Consider the following 22,445-nt stretch of genomic DNA (forward strand, 5'->3'; position numbering starts at 1 on the left):
CAAATTAATCATATACATCAATTTTGTGATTCGGAATAGTCATCCAGAGGACAGCCCCTGTGAGCTTGTTACCCAATGGATAATTATCTTACTGAGAAAGGCATGTGGGTCATAGAACTGATGTTTCTGGATTGAGAAATGCTTCCTGTCATTTTTTTCCCCACTTCCTCTCTCTAAGCCAAGAATGGCAAATATGTGTTAATGCCGCTGCTGAGTTCCCTCCCAGACCCAAGAGGATGTTGGCACTCCATCACAGCCTTTTCTCGGGCAGAACCTGGATTAGTTTAAGAATACTTTTGTGCCCAGATTTTCAGGAAGCTGGTACCAATCAATTGTAATTGGCATGAAGCATGAAACTATTTGCCATCTCTGGGTTAAGCCAACTGGATTGGTGTGCCTCTCGTTTCCATGCTTGCAGTTTTTCTTAATGGGTTTTATTGTGCACGAACTTTGCACGCCTCTATAACGGTATACTTGCAGGGTTTTAGCATCTGTCAGCCTGACCCGAAGAAGAAGAGATGCCAAGACCCACCCTGAGCCTCTCATTAGGAAGCTTTTGACTTCAAGTTTTGACAGTTGACTGACTCTTTATGTGCACAGTGTTATCATAACCTGCCAAGTTCTTGACTCTATAAACTGGCCTTCAACAGCTTATTAGGAATTCCAACTACTGTATTCTAGCACCAACTACAGCACATGCAGAGCCTCTGCAATTCCAAAAAGTACAGCTAAACCAAATAGTGGCCCAATTCACTTTTTTTTTTTTTTTTTTACATTAAAGGCACTTTGTATTCAGTTGGGTCAGAAGTATGTTTTATTCTACTCCCTACCTTTAATCCTCTAGTAGGTTTTGTTCTGCTCACCAGGACTCAGGTTCTTATGCATAATGCAGTCGTCAGTTGAATTTTTTCTCTAAGATGTGTTCTCAACGCAATTATAACAGCTGTATCCCTTAGTGTTTATTCACTTCTTTATATCATTATCTCCTTGGCCTTAGGTTCAACATGCCTCATGATGACAACAATAAGTGCAAAGAAGAAGGAGTCAAGAGCCCCCAGCATGTCATGGCCCCAACACTGAACTTCTACACCAACCCCTGGATGTGGTCAAAGTGTAGTCGAAAATACATCACTGAATTTTTAGAGTAAGAGTTGAACTTTCTTTGAGCACAGCCTTCATGCTAGTATCTGGCCTCCATGCAGTGAACTAATTGTGGGAAAGAAAATGTAGAGTCAAGCATTCCTTTTGAGTTGTTATTTTTGTTGACATTCCTGGGAGGAGGGAAAAGAAAAATACTCTCTGACATCTGTGTAGTTCATGTCCTCACCAGAATTTAGAAGATTACAGACTGAGCTCTAGAAAAAGGTTGGGATCTTAAAGAGAATATGTACATGTTGCTTCATTCTTGGTAAAGCTGTGAAATCTGTGCAGGTCTTGGGAAAGGGACCATGAATATGATGACATAATGAAGGAAGGCCACAAATATTTATGTGCTTCTAACTTAGTAATTTGGTGTTGGAAAGGGGTGGGGAAGTGAGACGCCTCCAAAGAACGTTACATGGGTGGATGAAAATTGCACAGACCTCCATATTGTCAAATTGAGAACATTCTCTCTCTGTCTCTCGCTTTCTCTATCTCCTTGACTCTTTCTCCTTCTCTCTTTTCTTGTTTTTTTTTTAAGCTTCCCACCAGGCTGCTCAAGGATCCAGTTACATTATACAAAATCCTTGTGTCACAGATTTATTGCTCATCTCTCCCAGATGTACAAAAGGTTAAGTGATTGTCCCAAGGTCACTGGGTGTATATTTCCCCAGCCACAGGGAAGAGGGGGTTTTGTTAATCAGAACTCACCGGGTGTGAATTTTCCAGAAAAAGTGTTTGCAGAAACATGGAAGAACTGGCAGGTTGCTGGGGGTTGTGTGTGTGTGTGTGTCTGTGTGTGTGTGTGTGGTTTTTTTAACCAGGTGATTTAAAGTGTTTCTTATTGTAACACTAAGCAAATCAGCAAATATTTTAAACACTTGTTGTTATGGACAGGGCCCCATGCTTGGGTGAAAAAGGCAGTAATTTTACCCCTAAGACACTTTACCCTATTGGAGAAGACGTCGAAAAATAAATAGGTAATTGCCCCGAAAGGTGGTAAATTCTGGAACAGGTACATATTTCCTCCTGGTTATGTTGTATGCACAGCCGGTGCTTCCACAAACAAGTATGCACGGAAAACAGAACTTCAGCTTCTGGACTCAAGTTTGGATGAAATGAATAAAACAAATACAAAAAAGGAACCATCTTCTGTACCATTAAAATGACAGAATGGCCTTCACTGTCATCTGGAGCCTTTGACAGTCATATCTTATCCACTGCCCTCACCATCTTTGTTTTCTGCTTTCCACAGCACTGGTTACGGCGAGTGTCTGCTTAATGAACCTGAATCCAGACCCTATCCTTTGCCTTTCCAACTGCCAGGCCTCCTTTACAACGTGAATAAACAATGTGAATTGATTTTTGGACCAGGTTCTCAGGTGTGCCCGTATATGGTAAGTATCTGGGGGCCGTTTCTACCCCCATAAATGGATTCTGGACTTTCTTTTATTCATAGTTTTCCGTTGGATTCTCACTCTTAACATAAACCACTCACTGAGTGGTCCGTTGACTATAGTGATGATGGGGACAAACAGTAATAGTGCTCGGTGTTGCATGTGGGCCTTACCTGAACTTTCTCATTTCACTCTCAGCCCAAAAGGGAGATGCCATTACCATTTTCATTTTATAAGTGGTAAGTGAGGCTCAGAGCGGACAAGGTTACAAAGCTCGTAATGACAGAGCTCAGCCCTTTTCCCTCCTTGTCTCCTTTCCTTCCCACTGCCTTGTCCAGGTGACTTTTATTTTAGGTGCTCTTCTAGATTCAGTAATTCGTGAGACAGACCTGTTTCCCTGTTTTAGCTTGTCGAAGCTGTGTCCTATGACCACCTGGGGCTTGAAACTGTTTCTGGTGGTAGCTCAGCTGGCAAGTGTGTGACACTTTGATGTATGTGTCATGGACATTTGGACCAGCGATTTGATCCAGTGATTATCCAGAGGCATATCAGCAGAACTTTGCTTCTCTGGGATGCCCCATTCTATTCTTTTGGGTATTTGTTTGTTTATTTTGCTGGGAGTGGTTCAGAGGTAGCATGGTAAATTGGCAGGTACAGTGATTCCATGGAGATAACAAAAAATTTTCTGTAAAATGTATCTATGATTATATTCGTTTCTCTGTTACTCTTGATGGCAAACATGCAGAGTAATGCACATGCCCAAGAATGGAAAGGTTAAGCAAACTATAGTATCTCCATTTAATGTGATATTATACAAAAATTGAAAAGTAACTCTACAAGGGAACATGCTCTAGCTATAGTTTTAAATTAAAATAACAGGATAAACAATTATTTTACAGAGTATGTTCTCAATGTAAAAGGGGGGAAAAAGCTTCAGGAAAGACTGTATCATTTAAAGCTTTTTTTCTATTAAAAAATAGTAGCTTCTGAATTTTTCTACTATGAATATTGTTTATTTTCATCATCAGGAGAAAAATTATCTTTAAAAACTATGCCTGGGGCTTCCCTGGTGGCGCAGTGGTTGAGAGTCCGCCTGCCGATGCAGGGGACACGGGTTCATGCCCCAGTCCGGGAAGATCCCACATGCCGCGGAGCGGCTGGGCCCATGAGCCATGGCCGCTGAGCCTGCGCGTCTGGAGCCTGTGCTCTGCAACGGGAGTGGCCACAACAGTGAGAGGCCCGCGTACCGCAAAAAAAAAAAAACTATGCCTGAAATAGAGCTAAATATGTCAACTTGGATAACTCAAAAAACAGAGTGTGTAGAGGGGGAAAACAGGAAGTTGTAGGACGTATCCGTATATCCTGAAATATCGAACAGCATTGTTTGTTTAAAGCTGTAATGCTGTATATCATGGATAGATATTTATACATTGGTAGTAAAAGCAATGGGAATGATGAGATGGTGCGCATCACTAGGACAGTGGTTACCTGTGGGAAGAAGGGGAAGGGATTGGGATTGCGAATGAGCGTGCATGGCATTCAGCTGAGCCTGTGAAGTCTTCTTTCTTTGTTTGGGTGGTGGACACATGGGTATCCATTATGTTATTGTTCATACTTTTTGTATACCTGAAATATTTCATGATATTTTGTCCCTTCTTTCCTCTGACAACCCCTGAAAGCCCTAGAAAAGAGTCATAATATGATCATGATAATATATGCTTAGTAGGAAAAAAACACCCGTTTTAACATCAAGCCAAATGTTAACTCTAATCACAACGTAACTCAAAACCCACTCTCCAGTCACAGCTCATTGCAAACCTAAACTCACATCACATATTTCCAGTGTGATACTTTGCTCTTTGCCAGCCTCAGTTTCCTTATCTGTAATATGGGGAGATGTTACTATGACCAGATGACATCTCGTATGTTTCTGTTGCATAGTAGTTCCCCTTTGACACCCCCGCAAGTCCTCCCAGGCATAGAAATGTGTGTCCTGGGCTGCTCTCTGTATCCGTTGGAATATTTTATCATTTATCATACCAAGAAAAAAATCCCTTTCTAACCTATGCTCTACATCATTGGCAAAACGTTAGTTGAAAGCAACCATTGCCTTGCTTGATATCCTCTAATCACATTGTCACTGAATTGTCATTCAACTGAATTGCGCAGATGCAGTGCAGACGGCTCTGGTGCAATAATGTGGATGGAGCGCACAAAGGCTGCCGGACTCAGCACACGCCCTGGGCTGATGGGACCGAGTGTGAGCCTGGAAAGGCAAGTAACACCCCGATCCGTCCTTCTGTCTTGGGGCAGACATGGGCAAGATTTGGGCTGTAGGCTCAGTCACCGTTGTTTAGAACATAAGTTAATGTAGCATATATCAGCATGCATAATACTTTTTGGAGGCAGGAGGTTCAACTTTCCTGTTGAAAGTTGTGCAGACTTACCTTATAGCATAATACTGACACGAGGGACATAGCTATCATTATTGCCTCGATTTTAAGGCATACTTTTTCTCATTTTAATGTTTTTTAGATCCCAATGTGCTTTTCAATTTATGGGGACATTTAATGTGAGGTAACGTTTCTTTTCTCTCTCTCTCTCTCTCTCTGTTTTTCTCTCTCTTCCTCTTTCTTTTGGGGTGGCAGTGAAAGGCCATTATTAAGTTGGTGGAACATCTTAAAATTACGGAAATACGGGAAGACTTACTGTGCTCACTACTTGGATACAAGGCTTTTCCCAGCCTGTTTTGACCCCTTTAAGGCACTGTGGTGTCACCTGAGATACATCCAAATCCACATTCTGAGTTGGTTATAATGGCTCCTACTTATTAGTTAATAGCCAAACAAAATCTGCTGCTTGTACAACCCAATGATAACAATGTCCCAGCAACTAGGAATATGATTAATGCAAACTTTGCACCTGGTGTCCATCTAAGAAAAAAAAAAAAGGTAGTATGTTAAGGCTTTGGTTACAAAAAGTTGTAGATATAAACCTGATTTTTTTAATCCATACAAAAAATGGTGTTCAGTCACTTACCTATGATGTAATCCCTGTACTATATCTGAGTCTCATGTTATCCTTACATAAGTCTTTTCCTTTCTTCTCTCATTGTCCACTTTACTCACTTTTAATATTTTGTTCTCATCTCATTTTCTGTGCTTCTTCTTTACCTTGTGGAATCAGTGGCCCCCAGAGTGTTTCAGTGGAAACATGGGGTCCTCAGAGATGAGGAACTTAACCGTCCCTTCCCCAGTTTTTTTTTTTTTTTTTAGTTTCTGCTTTATAATAAAGTGAATCAGTTATACATATACATCTATTCCCATATCCCTTCCCTCTTGCGTCTCCCTCCCTCCCACCCTCCCTATCCCACCCCTCCAGGTGGTCACAAAGCACCAAGCTGATCTCCCTGTGCTATGCGGCTGCTTCCCACTATCTATCTACCTTACATTTGGTAGTGTATATATGTCCATGCCTCTCTCTCGCTTTGTCACATCTTACCCTTCCCCCTCCCCATATCCTCAAGTCTATTCTCAAGTAGGTTTGTGTCTTTATTCCTGTTTTACCCCTAGGTTCTTCATGACATTTTTTTTTCTTAAATTCCATGTATATGTGTTAGCATATGGTATTTGTCTTTCTCTTTCTGACTTACTTCACTCTATGATATGACAGTCTCTAGGTCTATCCACCTCATTACAAATAGCTCAATTTCGTTTCTTTTTATGGCTGAATAATATTCTATTGTATATATGTGCCACATCTTCTTTATCCATTCATCCGATGATGGACACTTAGGTTGTTTCCATCTCCGGGCTATTGTGAATAGAGCTGCAATGAACATTTTGGTACATGTCTCTTTTTGAATTATGGTTCTTTCAGGGTATATGCCTAGTAGTGGGATTGCTGGGTCATATGGTAGTTCTATTTGTAGTTTTTTAAGGAACCTCCATACTGTTCTCCATAGTGGCTGTACCAATTCACATTCCCACCAGCAGTGCAAGAGTGTTCCCTTTTCTCCACACCCTCTCCAGCATTTATCGTTTCTAGATTTTTTGATGATGGCCCTTCCCCAGTTTTATAGATAGGAAACAGAAAAGAGCAGTGACTTGCCCAAGGTCATTCAGCTCATTCAGGGCAGAGTCCTCACACACCCTACCCACTCCCCTCCCAATTCTTTCCTTTGCTTTCTTTGTCTGAAGGGGCTGCAGGGTCCACAGGAGTGGCCATAACTCAAGCTCACTGAGCTCTTTAAGTTTCCATGGTCAAATAGGAGAACTAGTGGCTTATCCAGTCACTTCTCAGAGTGGTTTTTCTATTTTTTAAACTTTATTAGGGTGGTTTTATAAAATTATAATGATGATTTTTCATTTGATTTAGCTTGGTTACTCCATCAGCTCTGGTCTCACTTCTCGATGGCTAGGACCTTAGCAATTGAGAATACTGCTTTCTCCAGGAGCCGCCTAAGAAAACAGCCTAAGGACATAGGCATAACAGTTTCTGCACCGCACCTTTCATTAGCTTAAGAAGAAATATATCTCTTTGGCCATAGTGAACCTTTCACATTTTGCAAAACATTTAACTCAAAGTTCTGATGGCCAGAGGATCATAGGTTTGAGTGGGGATATGGTTCTCAGGTTTCCATGGCAGCCATCAAGCATTCACTCTTCCTTCCTAAATGACAATGTGGCCTCAGAGTCCTTCTAAACACAGTGACCCCTATAGCTGCTCTCAGTTGGTGAGAGATGACAATAGACATGGTATCTAGTTGACAACTTGGCTAGTTGGCTTGAGTTGGAGCCAGCCAACTATATATTTAAATGGAGTCTGTCTGAGCTCAAAAAAATCACTGATATTATGTCATGGTTCTTAGTCAATCTGATGCACCCACCTACTATGTCTGTTTCTGACACATGTTACTGCTGGAAAAACCATAACAAAGTAGAGCTTTCAATTGTATGATGAAATGAATTGTATTTAGTAAAATAGTCATGTACAGGCTACCATGCTCCATGTAGTACTATGGTGTCCCAGTCAATCGTGGAGCACAGAACCTGGGAAGGTGTCTGTTGTGTCTTCTTCTAGTCTTCTGTTTTTGTAACAGAAACAGAAAATAAGAGATTGCACAGTAATCTTTTATACCTGACAAATGGGGAAACTGGGGAGATCTTTCAGAAAACATTTCCCTTGTATGCTTTTGTTCAGCAAAAGCAAGAGACATCAAGGCATTCCAAAAGGCAGATTCAGAACACCTTCATAGAAGCAGCTATGTGGAGAACATGATAGGTTCATTTTTAGTTTGTTTTAGAAAAGCGGCTAAGTCTAGCAACTTATATTAAAGATGTGGATGTTCATTTGTTTATTCCCCAGAAGAACATTTATGCATTTTACAAATAAGATGGTGAATATGTTAGCATAGACGTTCTTTGTGTTTTTCCATTTCGCTTTTGTTTTCATAGAATTGGCAGTAAAACCTTATCCTTTTCTCTAGCAAATTCTGTATCCCTTTGCTGCTGGGTTAATTTTTTTTTCTTTCTTTCTCTTCTCTCTACCCTGCTCCCTCAGCAGTGATCTGTCTTGGGTTGCTGACACAATGTTATTTGGATGAATGACTCTCTCATGTCCTTTTATTTTCTCCATTCTCTTCTTAAGTCCATTAACATTGTCATTTTAACCCTGTTTGTAAATCTGAGATTTGAAACTCTTGTGTTTTAAGCCTCCTTGGGACAAAATTGACCTCCAGATCGTTCTTCCAATCTCAAAAAGAGCATTTATGTAAAATATCATTTAAATGGTTCTGAACACTTTTAGGAAAGGCTGACTATATATTTCGGCTCTGGCTCCAGTAGCCGCTAATGGTTTGTTATGATGTAATGGCTTTTCCAGTACATAATTATTGTTTGTTCAATTTCCTGGTAAAATAGACTATCTTGATACATATTCACCAAACAGTCCCCATGTCCAGCCTCTGTCACCTCAGGTTTTTCCCCTCTTCCTCTGAGGTTCTCCCTCCCCTGTGAACCCCTGCCAGTGGTCGTGTCAGTAAGAAATATTTAATTTGCAGATGAACTTTTAATTAGGTTTTCTGTTAAAAAGGGACCCTATGAGGACATTTGAATCCAGTGCTGAATGGCAACACTCTTCTTAACCTATGCCCTTATTCTGCTCTGGTTTATGGTAATGCTTAATGAGTATTATGGTCGCTTTGAAGATTATTCTTGTGTGGAGGTAGAGTCTATAGAATAGAGAGGCCAACAGATTGAAGACTGAAGTGACATGAGGAAAAAAATGTATTTACAGACAAATTTCATTATGAAAGTCCATGACTAGTCATAGGAACGTTCTCCTTAGTGTGTAGAGTTTATAAAATGTGTACCTGGCGTCAAGATTTGATGGCTGAATTTGGGCATCAGCTGTGACCTCAATTGTATATTAGTTAGGAATTTTGTTCAGGTCAGACCAAATTGTAGTAGTGTAAGCAAGTTGGCTCTTTTTCTGACACACACAAAAAAAACTAGTCAGAGGTAGGCAGGTCATGGAGCTATTATGGTAGGTCTACAAAATCATCAGAGACCCAGGTTCCTAATTGCTTTCTGCTCTACTATCATATGCAAATGGCCATCGTCCTTAAAGTCACAAAATTGCTGCTATAGCTCCAGCCATCAACTCTGAGTCTTGGGCAGAATGAAGCCAAAGGGCAAGGAACAAAGGGGCAAAAGGACCTTCCCAGGAATCTGACCCAGTGAATTCTGCTGACATCTCTTTGACCATTCCTATCTGTACAAGAATCCAGGGAAATATAGATTCTATTAATAAGGATGAAGGAGAGAATGGATATTGGGTAGACACATTGGAGTGTCAGCCTTACCTAACCATCTCATTAATCTTGCTTTTAAATTTCAGTCTTTATTTAGATGTCAACAGTTGTTCCCATTTGCTCACAGTTGAGAGGCAGCATGTGTCACAGCTAAGAGTATGCACTCTGGAGCCAGATTGTCTGTGTTTCAGTATCAGCTCAGCCCCTTACCAGATGTTTGACATCCACCTCCCTGTGCCTCCATTTTCTTTTCTGTAGAAATGGGGGTAATAGTAGTACCTATTTCATAGTATGCTGTGAGGATTAAGTAAGTTAATACATACATAGCGCTTAGAACAATGCCTGGCAAATGTTAAGTGCTATGTAAATATTTGCTTTTATTATTACAAACCTTGTTCAAGTTGGGTCTCCTATGTGCTTAGCTGTGTACTAGGTGCTTTCCATACATTGTCTTATGTTATACTCAAAACAACTTTGGCAGGTAGGTCCCCATTTTTCAGCTATGGAAATAGAGTTCAGTGACTCACCCGAGGTCACAGTTAGTTTGTAGAATGGCCATCCCACACCACCAGACTGTTTGCCTGCTAAGCTTTGTCCCCTTAAGACCTGCTCTGTCCGATATGGCAGCTACTAGCTACCCATGACTGGTGAGCATTTGAAATGTCAGTCTGAACTGAAATGCGCTAAAATGAAAATACACACCAGGTGTTAAAAATCTAGCATGGAAAAGAAAGTGTGGGAAAAAATCTTATTTATAATTTTATGTTGATTACATGGAGACATAGTAATGTCTTAGACATTTTGAGCTAAATAAAATATATTAAAGTTACCTTCAGTGTTCTTTTTACTTGTTTTAATGTGGCTGCTAGAATTTTTTAAATTACATATGTGGCGCATGTTACATTCTTATTGGATAGTGGCGCTCTAGACCAAGCTGCCTCTCATTGATTTTATGTGCATATATTCCAAGGAATGTTCAAGACCGCTGTAAAGACAACTATAAAATGATTTCAGGGAGTGATGTGGTCACCTCTGCCCTCATTTCTTGGGTGCAGAGTTGCCCAGGATTCTTTGGATGCCGAACCTTTTAAGCCTCAGCCAAACAGCCCAGGAAAAGGGATGTGTCCTCAGATACTCAGGAGGATAATTACAAGGGAGAAGGCAGGGCAGAATAGAGAAAGCCTAACTGCACTCTTTAAAATAATTGTTCGCCAGACCTTTGCTGGGACTGGCCATTGACTGAGGCTTCACCAGCCTCTTATCTGTTCCCTTTCCCCACACGCTCCCCCCACCGCCTGGCCTCCAGGCTACTCTGCTTCTGAACTGCGTGCCCGGGTCCTCCCTGTGGATAAATCACAGTGGCCACCACCAGCTCCGCTTCAGAGATCTGAGCGAGCGGCAGGGCGTCACCCTCCTGCTGCCACTGCCGCCCCTCTTCCTTTGTCCATTGCTCATTGACCTGGGCTTTGTGTCAGGGCCTCACACCCCAACAATGGCAGAGGATTGAAATGGGCTTCTCCACTCACTTGTCCTGCTGAGGAGTTTTACTTTGTTTTGCTTTAAGCATCATGGCCTTCTTCCTGCTCTAGGCTGTAGAATCAGAAACCATTAGTAACCAAAAAGCAGTAAAGTTTAGGGCTCTCTGTAATGTGTCCATTTTTGCTTTAGTCTCATCCTGTGTCCTCTGCTAGAGGGAGTTTATAGGAATCACGTAACCAGCTTTTTTTCCCCTCTCCCATTTAATTAAAATTGGTTTTCAAATCTGTGAGGAGCAGTAAAGCATTGTATTTTACCAGGCTCACAACATCTCTAGGCCTTGTTAATGGAGATGCACTATGCAAGTCCAATAACTCATTTCGGCCCTGTCTACAACCAGTAGACAGCCCATTTGCACGCCTCATTTTTCCAAGTAGACTAATTGAGCGCTTCTAGGCTGGCCATGGGACCTACCCTAACAGCCTGGAGCCAGCCACTCATTGGGCAGTTTTATTCAAGCCAGTGGTAAATGAAGACACCGCCTAAAACCACTAAGCCCGAGATTAAACTCCCTACCATTTCCATGACTCACGTAGATGATGAAATTGTAGCATTTCAAACCAGCGCATGGAAAACAATGAAAGTATGGTATGTTTAAAAGGACAGCGGGTCCTACAATATCTCAAGCACCGAGCTCTCCCTCACTGTTCCCCTTATTAAATACAGCACTGCAAGTTTGGATTTTGTGTTCCCAAAGAAATGGAGGTCCCCGTGACTGATGGATCCTGGGGAAGTTGGAGTCACTTTGGAACCTGCTCAAGAACATGTGGAGGGGGTATCAAAACAGCTGTTCGAGAGTGCAACAGACCAGAGTAAGTCCTAGAACTCGTCACCCTTATTATCGGGGTAGCAGGGGTGAAAAATTCCTAAAGGGAATAATTTAGCTGGAGGCAAGTAAAGAGCTCTTTCCAAATTAGACAGTGGGTGGACATCTAGAGCTGCCCAGACCAATGTTATCTAAGCTCTATCTCTCTGTATTATTATTTTTCTCCTGTGACTCTTTATTATTAAAAGTTTTGTTTCTTAAATGGTAGATGCTTTGTGTTGGTTGGTCAACAATTTTGACAGTCAGGTATACTCAATGCCAGCCCCCCCGCCCAGAGCTTGGAATAGCACACTAATAAAGTGAACAAGGGGATTTTCATGAGGAAACAAAGAAATCAGACATTTCCTTCCAGATTGTAGATAAATATATCCTTTCCAGTTAGCTACTGAAATGCTGAAAAGGGCACACAGACCCCCAAGGCGGCATGAGTGGAACCCCAAGGGACCTGGAGCCCCAAGTCAGGATTTACTTTTGAATCAAAAGTAAAATAGGGGGGCTTCCCTGGTGGCGCAGTGGTTGAGAGTCCGCCTGCCGATGCAGGGGACATGGGTTCGTGCCCCGGTCCGGGAAGATCCCACATGCCGCGGAGCGGCTGGGCCCGTGAGCCGTGGCCGCTGAGCCTGCGTGTCCGGAGCCTGTGCTCCGCAGCGGGAGAGGCCACAACAGTGAGAGGCCCGCGTACCGCAAAAAAAAAAAAAAAAAAAAAAAAAAAAAGTAAAGTAAACTGCTTTTCAGGATAATTCTCAGAATGTGACCATGACTGTCTCTACCGGTAGAACCTTGTTGAAACTTACATTCTCAAATAAAGCCCACAGGCTTCTTTCCCAGCATCTTATCACGATAGACGTGTGTTTGGGGAGAGGCTATTTATAAGTGGATTTAAAAAGTTGCTATCTTCATTATAAGTAATGACATCAAATTTTGTGTGGATGTAAGATGCATAAAGTTTAAAGGGATAGAAAATAATACATGATATTATTGCCATTGAACCTATGTAGCCCAAGAGGTCTTCCCAGATTCGTTTTTAGATGTGCAAACTCACAACCATTTTTAAGAACCAGCTGCGTTGGGGTTTTGTAAAAGGGTTTGGCTCAGCAGTACTCATTTATTTTTAACAGCCTACATTAAGGATAGCAGACTGGATTGTAGAGAGAAGCAAGCAGGTAGAGGAGCAAAGCAGGCTTGTGCAGTAGACTAGGTTGTACTGTAGAGCACTGCAGACCAAGGGTGGGGTGCTTCCAATGTTTTATAAGAATATGAATTGTGTACACCAAAAAGGACATAGCTTTAGCCTGCTGTTGCAAGCCCTGGTCTAAATAAATAATCTGTATAGTCCAAATCACAGATGGTGATCAATTTATTTTAATTTATTTTTGTTCACAGTCCAACTTTATTTCATATCCACGTAATATTAATCTCTAAGGACAAGTAAAGAGCTATAAGACATAGGCTCTGGTCTGTAAAAGTAACACTGTAGCTATGGATATAAACTAATACACGTTAGGTTAGATTTTTCCGTAGTGTCTATACTTAGTATTAGTTTTTAAAATAATAATATAAATATAGTAGGTGCTTTCAAAAAATTCAGATATAAAAATATATCATATAAAAACTTAGTGCCATTATTATTCTTACCCCCAATACTCCCCCACAAGAAATAACCACTAAAAAATAATTTGTGTGTTATTTCAAACTTTTAAAAGAGATTATAGGTGTAATATGTATTATATGAAATAAATATTACAAAATATAAAATAAGGGTCATCCTATATATATCGTTCCACAGCTTGCTTGTTAAAATCAATTATATATCCTAGCTGCTTGTACTGTTGAAGTTTCAAAATAAAACATTTTAAGCTAGCAGCAGATATGAATTTTTTTTAAACTTAAAAACTCTTGGGTGGCTACATTGAACCAAATCGTGATTATTATAGTGAGCTATTATTATCATGATAGTGTGGATATTGCAAACAGTAAGTACTTTTAACATTTTGACTCAAGAATATTCCATTCAAAAGAAGTGGGGGGTTGCTTTTTTAATAGTCTTAGAATAATTCTAAAAGTAGTGTGGAAAGTGGAAAGAGATAAATCACTCCATAATTGGAATGGAGCAGACAAAGGAAATCACCCAGTGTAAAGATCTCAGCAGGAAAAGATCTTGAGCTTCAAAGTGAAGCAAAGATCCTCTCATTCAGAAGTTAGGAACCGATCATTAAAGACTTCAATTAGAGGTCCTTGTCCTGGCTGTTTGCTATGGGAGGTTTTAAAATAATACAATCCACCTGGTTGAGTGTCAGCACTGACATCATTTCATTAAAACTCCTCCAAGTTATTTGCACTTCGGGATGTCCCTGGGAACTAAGGAAGGAGTCTGCCCCTTAAAACCAAGGTTACGATGGCACTGGGGGAGTCAATTAGATAAGGGAAAGGGACACTGAAAAGGGAAAGTCAGGTCCAAATCAGTTAAAGAGCTTGTTCAGAGAAATTCGCAGAACAAATGGTTCATTATGTAGAATGTGGAAGTGGTTGCTGTCCTGATTCTCAGGAAGTTTCAGAGAATGCAGCCCTTCCCAGCCCCCCCATTGCTGGCAAAATGCTTTTCTCAGTTTGCGGAGCCCTTAGAATATAATGAAGATCTCCATTTTCAGAATCCAAGGTATACCTTTATTGAGAACACTGAGTTGTTCTTATGTTTTCACTGTATTCATGTGATTCAAAAATGTATTTATTTAGCATCTGGATACTTTAAGCTATATTTTTAGGTTTTTTATTTTCCTTGAAAGCATGCAAGCTAAAAAAGAGAAACAGCCTTGCCATGTGCGTGGGATCATGCTGTACGTGATGAGCAAGCTTTAGAAAGCATATCCTTTCTAATTTCATATCCCAAACAAGTTGTTGGTCCCAACTGGCTCACCATCATGAGAATGGAGCCCTAATGTTTTATCTTTAAATGCTTTATTTTTTTAAAGCCATTTTTGACTGATGCCCTACATATAAGATAAGCATATGTTCTGGTTTGTAAGGATGGTCCCAGTTTACATCTGTTGTCCTGGAGAAGTTATTGATAGTTCCCCTTTCAATTCTCAAAGTGTCCTGAATTAAACAATTATGTGGTCACCTGATCTATAAGAAACATGTAATAGAATAAAATTTAAAATCAGAATGACCAAAAACATAACTTGGAGTACCAAACAAGACAAAGTGTTGGAAATAGAAGGTTCATTACCAGGCCATTGGCCCATATACTTGTTTTGTGCTCTAAATTTGGCTCTGAGCTTCCTGGTGGCTGGAACAAAATGGTTTATAGAATTGTTATAGTCCATCAAACTAAAAAATCACACGAGTTCTTTAGGAAACGCAAAGTATTTCCTTCTTCTCATGCTTCTCTTTTGCTTTTAAATTAGGAGATAGGTTAAATTAAAGAATAATAATAAACTCATAGATTTGAGAAAAGACAGGATTTGTGAACTAAATATTTCCCATTTAGGCTTTGAGCGTAGCAACTGCTTATGAAATCTTCCATAAAAGAGAATAAACATATGTTTGTTTCATGTAAGAAAACCAGTCTCTCATTTGGGTGTAAACAATGGCAGCAAAGTTTTTTTGAGCGCTGAGTTGGATGAATTTACAGATGGTCCCCAACTTACGATGGTTAGACTTAAGATTTCTTTACAGTGGTGCAAAAGCAATTCGCATTCCGTAGAAAGAGTGCTTCAAATTTTGCATTTTGATCTTTGGTCAGGCTAGTGATACACGGTCTTTGTCTTGTTTGGTACTCCAAGTTATGTTTTTGGTCATTCTGATTTTAAATTTTATTCTATTACATGTTTCTTATAGATCAGGTGACCACATAATTGTTTAATTCAGGACACTTTGAGAATTGAAAGGGGAACTATCAATAACTTCTCCAGGACAACAGATGTAAACTGGGACCATCCTTACAAACCAGAACATATGCTTATCTTATATGTAGGGCATCAGTCAAAAATGGCTTTAAAAAAATAAAGCATTTAAAGATAAAACATTAGGGCTCCATTCTCATGATGGTGAGCCAGTTGGGACCAACAACTTGTTTGGGATATGAAATTAGAAAGGATATGCTTTCTAAAGCTTGCTCATCACGTACAGCATGATCCCATGCACATGGCAAGGCTGCTTTGTTGATGTTGGGCAGCGGTGGCCACTGCACCTCCCAGTCAGCCACATGATCATGAGGGTAAACAACTAATACACTTAGAACCATTCTGTACCCAGATAACCCTTCTGTTGTTTACTTTCAGTAGAGTCTTCAATACATTATAAGAGACAGTCAATACTTTATTATAAAATAAGCTTTGTGTTAGATGATTTTGCACAACTGTGGGCTAACCTGAGTGTTTTGAGCATACTAAACATAGGCTAGGCCAAGCTAGGATGTCCAGTAGATTAAGTGCATTCAGTGAATTTTCGACTTAAGATATTTTCAAATTACAATGGGTTTAACAAGGCATAACCCCATCATAAGTCAAGAAGGATCTGTCTTTGGAAATATTGAGAATTGGTTGCTGTGGGAGAGCCATTAACTAATGAATGAATAGAGATATCCAGTCCCACAGACTGCCCCATTTGGCAGAATTATTAACGATCGCTAGTATGGCTCCCTGGCCCACCCCATCTAATCGTTGAATATTCTTTCAGCATTCTCCATAATCGGTCATTAGACCCCTTCTTTTTTTTTTTTTTTTTTTTTTTTTTTTTTGCGGTACGCGGGCCTCTCACTGTTGTGGCCTCTCCCGTTGCGGAGCACAGGCTCCGGACGCGCAGGCTCAGCGGCCATGGCTCACGGGCCTAGCCGCTCCACGACATGTGGGATCTTCCCGTACCGGGGCACGAACCCGTGTCCCCTGCATCAGCAGGCGGACTCTCAACCACTGCGCCACCAGGGAAGCCCTAGACCCCTTCTTAAAACCCTCCAAATGTAGAAAATTCACTACCTTCTCAGGCTGCCTGTTGTATCATTAGAAATTTCTTCCTTGTGCTAACTGTAATTCATCGTAAGTAAACATAGATGTTGAGATTTCTTTTCAAACCCATTTGCAGACCAAAGTTTAGCTTTGCTTGAGAGTAGAATGCACCTGCCATGATCTTGGCAAAAACTCTTTCATAGCTTTGGCCATGCAGCATCGTGAATTTTCTTTGTATGTATGATTCAGCTTGCCTGTGCTGAATATAGTTACTTTCATAGTAATTAATCAGCAATTTCCTTAAGTCCTTTCCATCCCTATTCAACAAGCATTATTTTAAAAGGATCTTAATAGTTGGAAACTGTGATTAATATTATTTTTAAAGCTACATTTCCTATAATTTTCAGTATTTGCCTATATGGGGAAAAAACTTCCATCCAGCTAAATTATTAAATTAAAACATGAATTTCTCCATGCTGAAACGTAAGTTCAGTTGTGTAAAGCCCTCCTCATTACACAGGACATGCAAATCAAGCAGAGATCCTGTTGTCTAGGATATTTAAAAAGCCATATATTTCTAAAGGACAAATTTATGCTTATTCATAAAGTATCATTTGCCTTTACATAAAAAGCAAATAAAGTCATAGAATCAGTTTTGAAATGGAAAGAGACCTGTCTCAAGAGAGGCAGCGTGGGAGAGAGGCCAGACTGTGGGCTTTGGGTCAGGGAGACCTGCCTTGGTCTCTCAGCCAGTATGTCTCACTTAACTGCATGTGACCTTGCCAGGTTACTTAACATTTCTGAACCCAGTTCAAGCAAGGGTTCAGAAACAAGGATGCTACTACCTACCGCACAGGATGGCTGTGCACAGTCAGTGACTGAAGTTGCAAAGTGACATGGTGCCCTGTACACTAGACTACTCAGGGGTCAGCAAACTTTTTCCGTAAAGGGTCAGATAATAAATATCTTCGTTTTAGTGGACCATAGGATGGCTGTCCTTGCTATTCAGCTTTGCTGATATAGTGAAAAACATGCATAGATAATATGTATAGGGTGGGTGTAACTGTGTTCCAATAGAACCTTCATTTATGAACAGGGAAATTTGAATTTCATATAATTCTTGTGTCTCAAAATATTCTTTTTATTTATTTCTAAATTTTTTTAGAGTGTAAAAACTATTCTTATCTCACTGGCCATGTAAAAACAGGTAGTAGGCTGGATTTGGCCCACAGGCTGTAGTTTACAGACCCTTGTAATAGCTAAACAATTACTCTATGGCTGGCCTTGTTCAAGTGCTTTGAATCTATTAACCCATTAATCCTCACTCAGCCCCTGAAGTAGATATCATCATAGCAAGATAGCATCATCTTTCTTTTACAGGTAGGGAAACTGAGGCTTAGCAACACTGAGCGATTTACCTACGATTGCACCATGGTTAAGAAGCAGGGCTGAAAAAAATAAATAAATAAATAAATAAATAAATAAATAAATAAATAAATAAATAAATAAAAAAGAAGCAGGGCTGGGATTCAAATCCTGTTTCCAGAATCTGTATCTATAACCTTCGGCAATATTGCCTTTTACATGGAGTGTTTTCTGTGTGTTCTTTATTTTTTTAAATGTCATTTATAGAAATAAGTCACAAAATGCTCTTTGCCATTTGATAGTGGTCAAAGCAAGCAAAGGTGGTTACCATGTGAATCAGGAAGCCACCTGCAAATGTTAACTCTTTGCTGCCCAAGGAACTGCTGCTCTTGATCAATTTCAAGAGTCAGAAAAGACTTCTTATATAAGAGAACCGAAAGAAAAAAAATCACTGAAAAAAAATTATTTTCAAAGGGAAAGAAATATGAGTTACTTTCAGGCAACAGGTAAATGATCTGATGGATCCACTATAGTTTGTTGGGACATTTAAAAAGGTTCCACAGAGATCATTTCAATTTGAGAAAAAATTAAAGGGGTCTTCCTTGTAGAAGGAAGAACAGGTTTTACAGCGGTATGAGCCTGATCTATTATTCATGTGTCATCAGTGATATTTTATGCATGAGACTGGGGTGCTTTGGTACTGAGAGAAGAACTTGGTATCCAGAAAACCAAGGCTGTATCTCTAAATGGCACCAAAAAAGAAAAAGACAGGACTCTGGACCATATAGTTCCTGGAGAATGAAGCAGGAAGAGTACAGTGGGAGAACCTGGGAAGCTTGAATTCCAGTCCTGTCTCTGTTCTTTCATTAGCTGTGTTACCTTGGGCAAAGTCCTTAACTTCTCTGAACCTTCCATCCCTTGATATAAAAGTACCTCAGCTACCCTCCCCTTGGGCAAGATATGAGTGAATATGGGCGAGTCGAGCACACAAGGCAGATATAAATCATACAGGCCTAATGGGGAAAAGATCAGACATAGGTACTGTTGGGTTTTGTGCCGTTTTGCATCCCTGGATGCAGTCTTCTTCATAGTAACAATGAATAGTTATGAGACTCCTTGCTGAGCGCCTGGTTTATAACAAGCCTTTCAGGTGCACAGTATCATCTCTGTTTACATGTGCAGAATGAAGCTTTCGGAGACCAGGTAACTTACACAAAGTTACCCAGCTTGTAACTGCAAAGCCCATGCTCTTACTTCCCTCTACAAATCTTTGGTGGATGGAACATGTTTATGACAGCATCATGGCCAGGCAGCCCTTCCTGAGACTCAGGCCCTCTGCAGTACCACTGAGACCTGCCTCACGGTGCACACATCATAGCTCAGATTTGGTACTCAAAAAACAAACTGCTGAATCGGATGGGGTTAGGTTGGGTTGTGCTGACATGTAACATCATAGTCACTAACATTTTTAGGCATTTGCTGTGTGCACTCATTTTAGAGGAGAGGAAAACTGAAGCTCTGGGAAGCTAGGAACTCTGTCTAAGGTCACACAGTGAGGGTAGGGCCAAGATAAGAAGCCAGATCCAACTCTAGAGCCTCACGGGCTCAGCTAGACTGCCCCTCATTCTGTATTTTATAGTCATGGATATATTTCCCTTCCCCAAGCCCTGTTTTAACAAAACAAAACCAAAAAAACCCAAAAACACTTCTTATGGTCCAAATTACTCTGAAAGATTCATTCAAAAGAGAAAAGGTAGAAGTCTTTCAGTTGGAGAGGTGCCCTCAACTGTGGTACCTGTGGTATCCGAGTAGCTCTGGTATCTGAGCTGCTCCAGCCCTGGGCTGTGAGTGAGTCCAATTTCCTCTGATTCTGTGATCTTCCCGTTTCTGTGATGCACTTGGCAAGCTGTTGACTGCCGGGAGACAGGTTGTTTAATATACTCTGTGGGTCACATCTGGAAAATCCATGAACGGGGTTGCATGCTGAGATTAAATTTGCATTGTGATGCTTTGCAAGGCGTCCTCCATACTCTTGTCACACAAAAGTTAATGAAACCTTTACACACTCTCTCCTGTTAAGTTAGTCAAAATATGAGCACATCTTATTCCATCTTATTTGTAAAACAAAGCAAAAACAATGGTCATGCAGGGAGAGAGAGGAAGAGAGAAGAGGGACAGAAATGAATGGAAATGGAGTGGTGCAAGTTTTAGGATGGTTGCCCATGAAAGTACCATGATACGGAAGGTAGACAGGAGCATTCCAAGTACTCATTTGTACCTTTGACCTTCTGTGTTTTTAAAACTGAAGGACTGTGGATGTTCACGGGAAGGAGGGCACAGAATGGCCTAATAGACGCCAGGTTTTATGTTTCACACTTTAAGTTAGATGCTCTCCCATTTTATCCTCAAAACAGCCTTACCAGGTGGTGCCTTCCCATTCTACAAATGGAAGGGCTGAGGCTCAAGGACCTTCAGTGACTGGCCCAAGGTTATACACTTAATGATACTGAAGGCAGAGTGCAAACCCAGATTCCAGAGCCCTTGCCCTGGCCACTGTCACTGACCACTTCACATTTGTTTCCCTCAAAGACAGGAAGCCACATTGTAATACATGACACTATAATACATTAGAGAAATACATTATAATACAGTATGTGTGTCCTTTACATTATCAAGTAATGGGGAGAAATACATTATAATACAGCATGTGTGTTCTTTACCTTTTCTTAGGCCAAAAAATGGTGGGAAGTACTGTGTAGGGCGCAGAATGAAATTTAAGTCCTGCAACACGGAGCCATGTCCCAAGCAGAAGCGAGACTTCCGAGATGAACAGTGTGCTCACTTTGATGGAAAGCATTTCAACATCAATGGTCTGCTTCCGAATGTGCGCTGGGTCCCGAAGTACAGTGGGAGTAAGTGCATCTGGGGACGTGCTCGTGGCTGGCAGGCTGGCACGAGGTCCAGGCACAAAAGTCACGTTGCATGGTGTTTCTCCTGTCTAGTTTTGATGAAGGACCGCTGCAAGCTGTTCTGCAGGGTGGCGGGGAACACGGCCTACTATCAGCTCCGTGACAGAGTGGTAGATGGAACTCCGTGTGGCCAGGACACCAGTGACATCTGTGTCCAAGGCCTTTGCCGGGTGAGTCCCAGATGGCGATTTCTTCACTGTGTTGTCTTGCTGCCAAGCTGTGATGTGTGGCTTCCTTGATAGAATAGCAGCTGCTAGTATCTGTGCATTATCTACAGGGCAGTGGTTCTCAAAGTGGGGCCCACCGGACCAACATCACCACCTAATTCTTTTTTTTCTTTATGTTTTATTTTATTTATTTTTTTATTGAAGTATAGTTGATTTATAATGTTGTGTTAGTTCCAGGTGTACAGCAAAGTGATGCAGTTACATATGTGTGTGTGTATTCTTTTTCAGATTATTTTCCCCTATAGGTTATTACAAAATATCAAGTATAGTTCCCTGTGCTATACAGTAGGTCCTTGTTGGTTATCTCTTTTCCATATAGTAGTGTGTATCTGTTGGTCCCAAACTCCTAATTTATCCCTCCCAGCACCACCTGATTCTGATGCATGCCAAAGTTTGAGAACCACTGCCCTAGATTTTTCTGACACTCTCTGTGGGAGTCTGAAAAAAACCTCCCTGTGAAGATTTATTATAATTGACACACATACACACTTCTTTACGATAACCACAGCACATAAGGTTAAACCCAAAAGCTTCCTGACAGTGAGTTTTGTAGATTGAATATCTGTGCTCCAAAAAGATGTTAGGAGGAAGAGCCGGCCTCACTCAGATTTCTGATTTGAAGCAGGATAACTTCTTCCAAAGACATACAGGCAAATTATTCTTGGGAGGGAAATCGAGACCCTTCTGGCAGATGGTAAAGCATCAGAGTGCTGATTTCTTGAGAGCTTGGTACCATTTCCCTGCTCTCACCAGTCAGAAGTCATCCCTCGCAGCCAGGCTCTGAGATGATGTATCTGTTCCTTGCATGGAGTCCAGGGCACATTGGAGCTCCTCATTGATAGGATTTGATTGAAGAGCCCCTATGAGCTTCACCCACCTCCTGACCCACAGCGACAGTGCGGACTTCCTTTTTAGTCCATGCGCTACAGTAAAACATTGAGTGTCTCCTCAAAGACTAGTTCATTCAAAGGAACAAAATAGTTGAGGATGTGAACTCTGTCTTCCTGGTCTTCTGGTGATTGCCGGTGTCCTTTTCAGACCCCAGTGTACACTGCTGCACTGCATTAAGATGTGAAGAAATTAAAGAGGGCGCTTAGGGCCTGAGGCCTCAACCTGGCAGCCTGCAGTCATGCTTTGTCCTCCATTCATAGCCTGTATTTAAACATAGGGGATTTCACATAAAATCAAATTTTCCAGTCCCTTTTGAAAAATTGGGATACGTCAACAC

General features: G+C 40.9%; 1 protein-coding gene across 2 annotated transcripts in view; it reads left to right on the forward strand.

Annotated features, from left to right (window-relative positions):
* The window catches only part of ADAMTS9 (ADAM metallopeptidase with thrombospondin type 1 motif 9), a gene marked incomplete at both ends in the record, with an annotated part of 174,625 nt that overhangs the window by 35,672 nt on the left and 116,508 nt on the right, over positions 1-22,445 (forward strand). For both annotated transcript variants that reach the window (XM_079713901.1, XM_079713902.1), the window contains 6 exons: positions 998-1,144; positions 2,396-2,537; positions 4,707-4,811; positions 11,554-11,699; positions 20,752-20,933; positions 21,024-21,160. In XM_079713901.1, the coding sequence (XP_079570027.1) occupies positions 998-1,144; positions 2,396-2,537; positions 4,707-4,811; positions 11,554-11,699; positions 20,752-20,933; positions 21,024-21,160 (859 nt within the window). The remainder of the gene's footprint in view (positions 1-997; positions 1,145-2,395; positions 2,538-4,706; positions 4,812-11,553; positions 11,700-20,751; positions 20,934-21,023; positions 21,161-22,445) is intronic.

Source organism: Hyperoodon ampullatus, assembly GCF_949752795.1.
Source record: "Hyperoodon ampullatus genome assembly, chromosome: 10".
NCBI lineage: Eukaryota > Metazoa > Chordata > Mammalia > Artiodactyla > Ziphiidae > Hyperoodon > Hyperoodon ampullatus.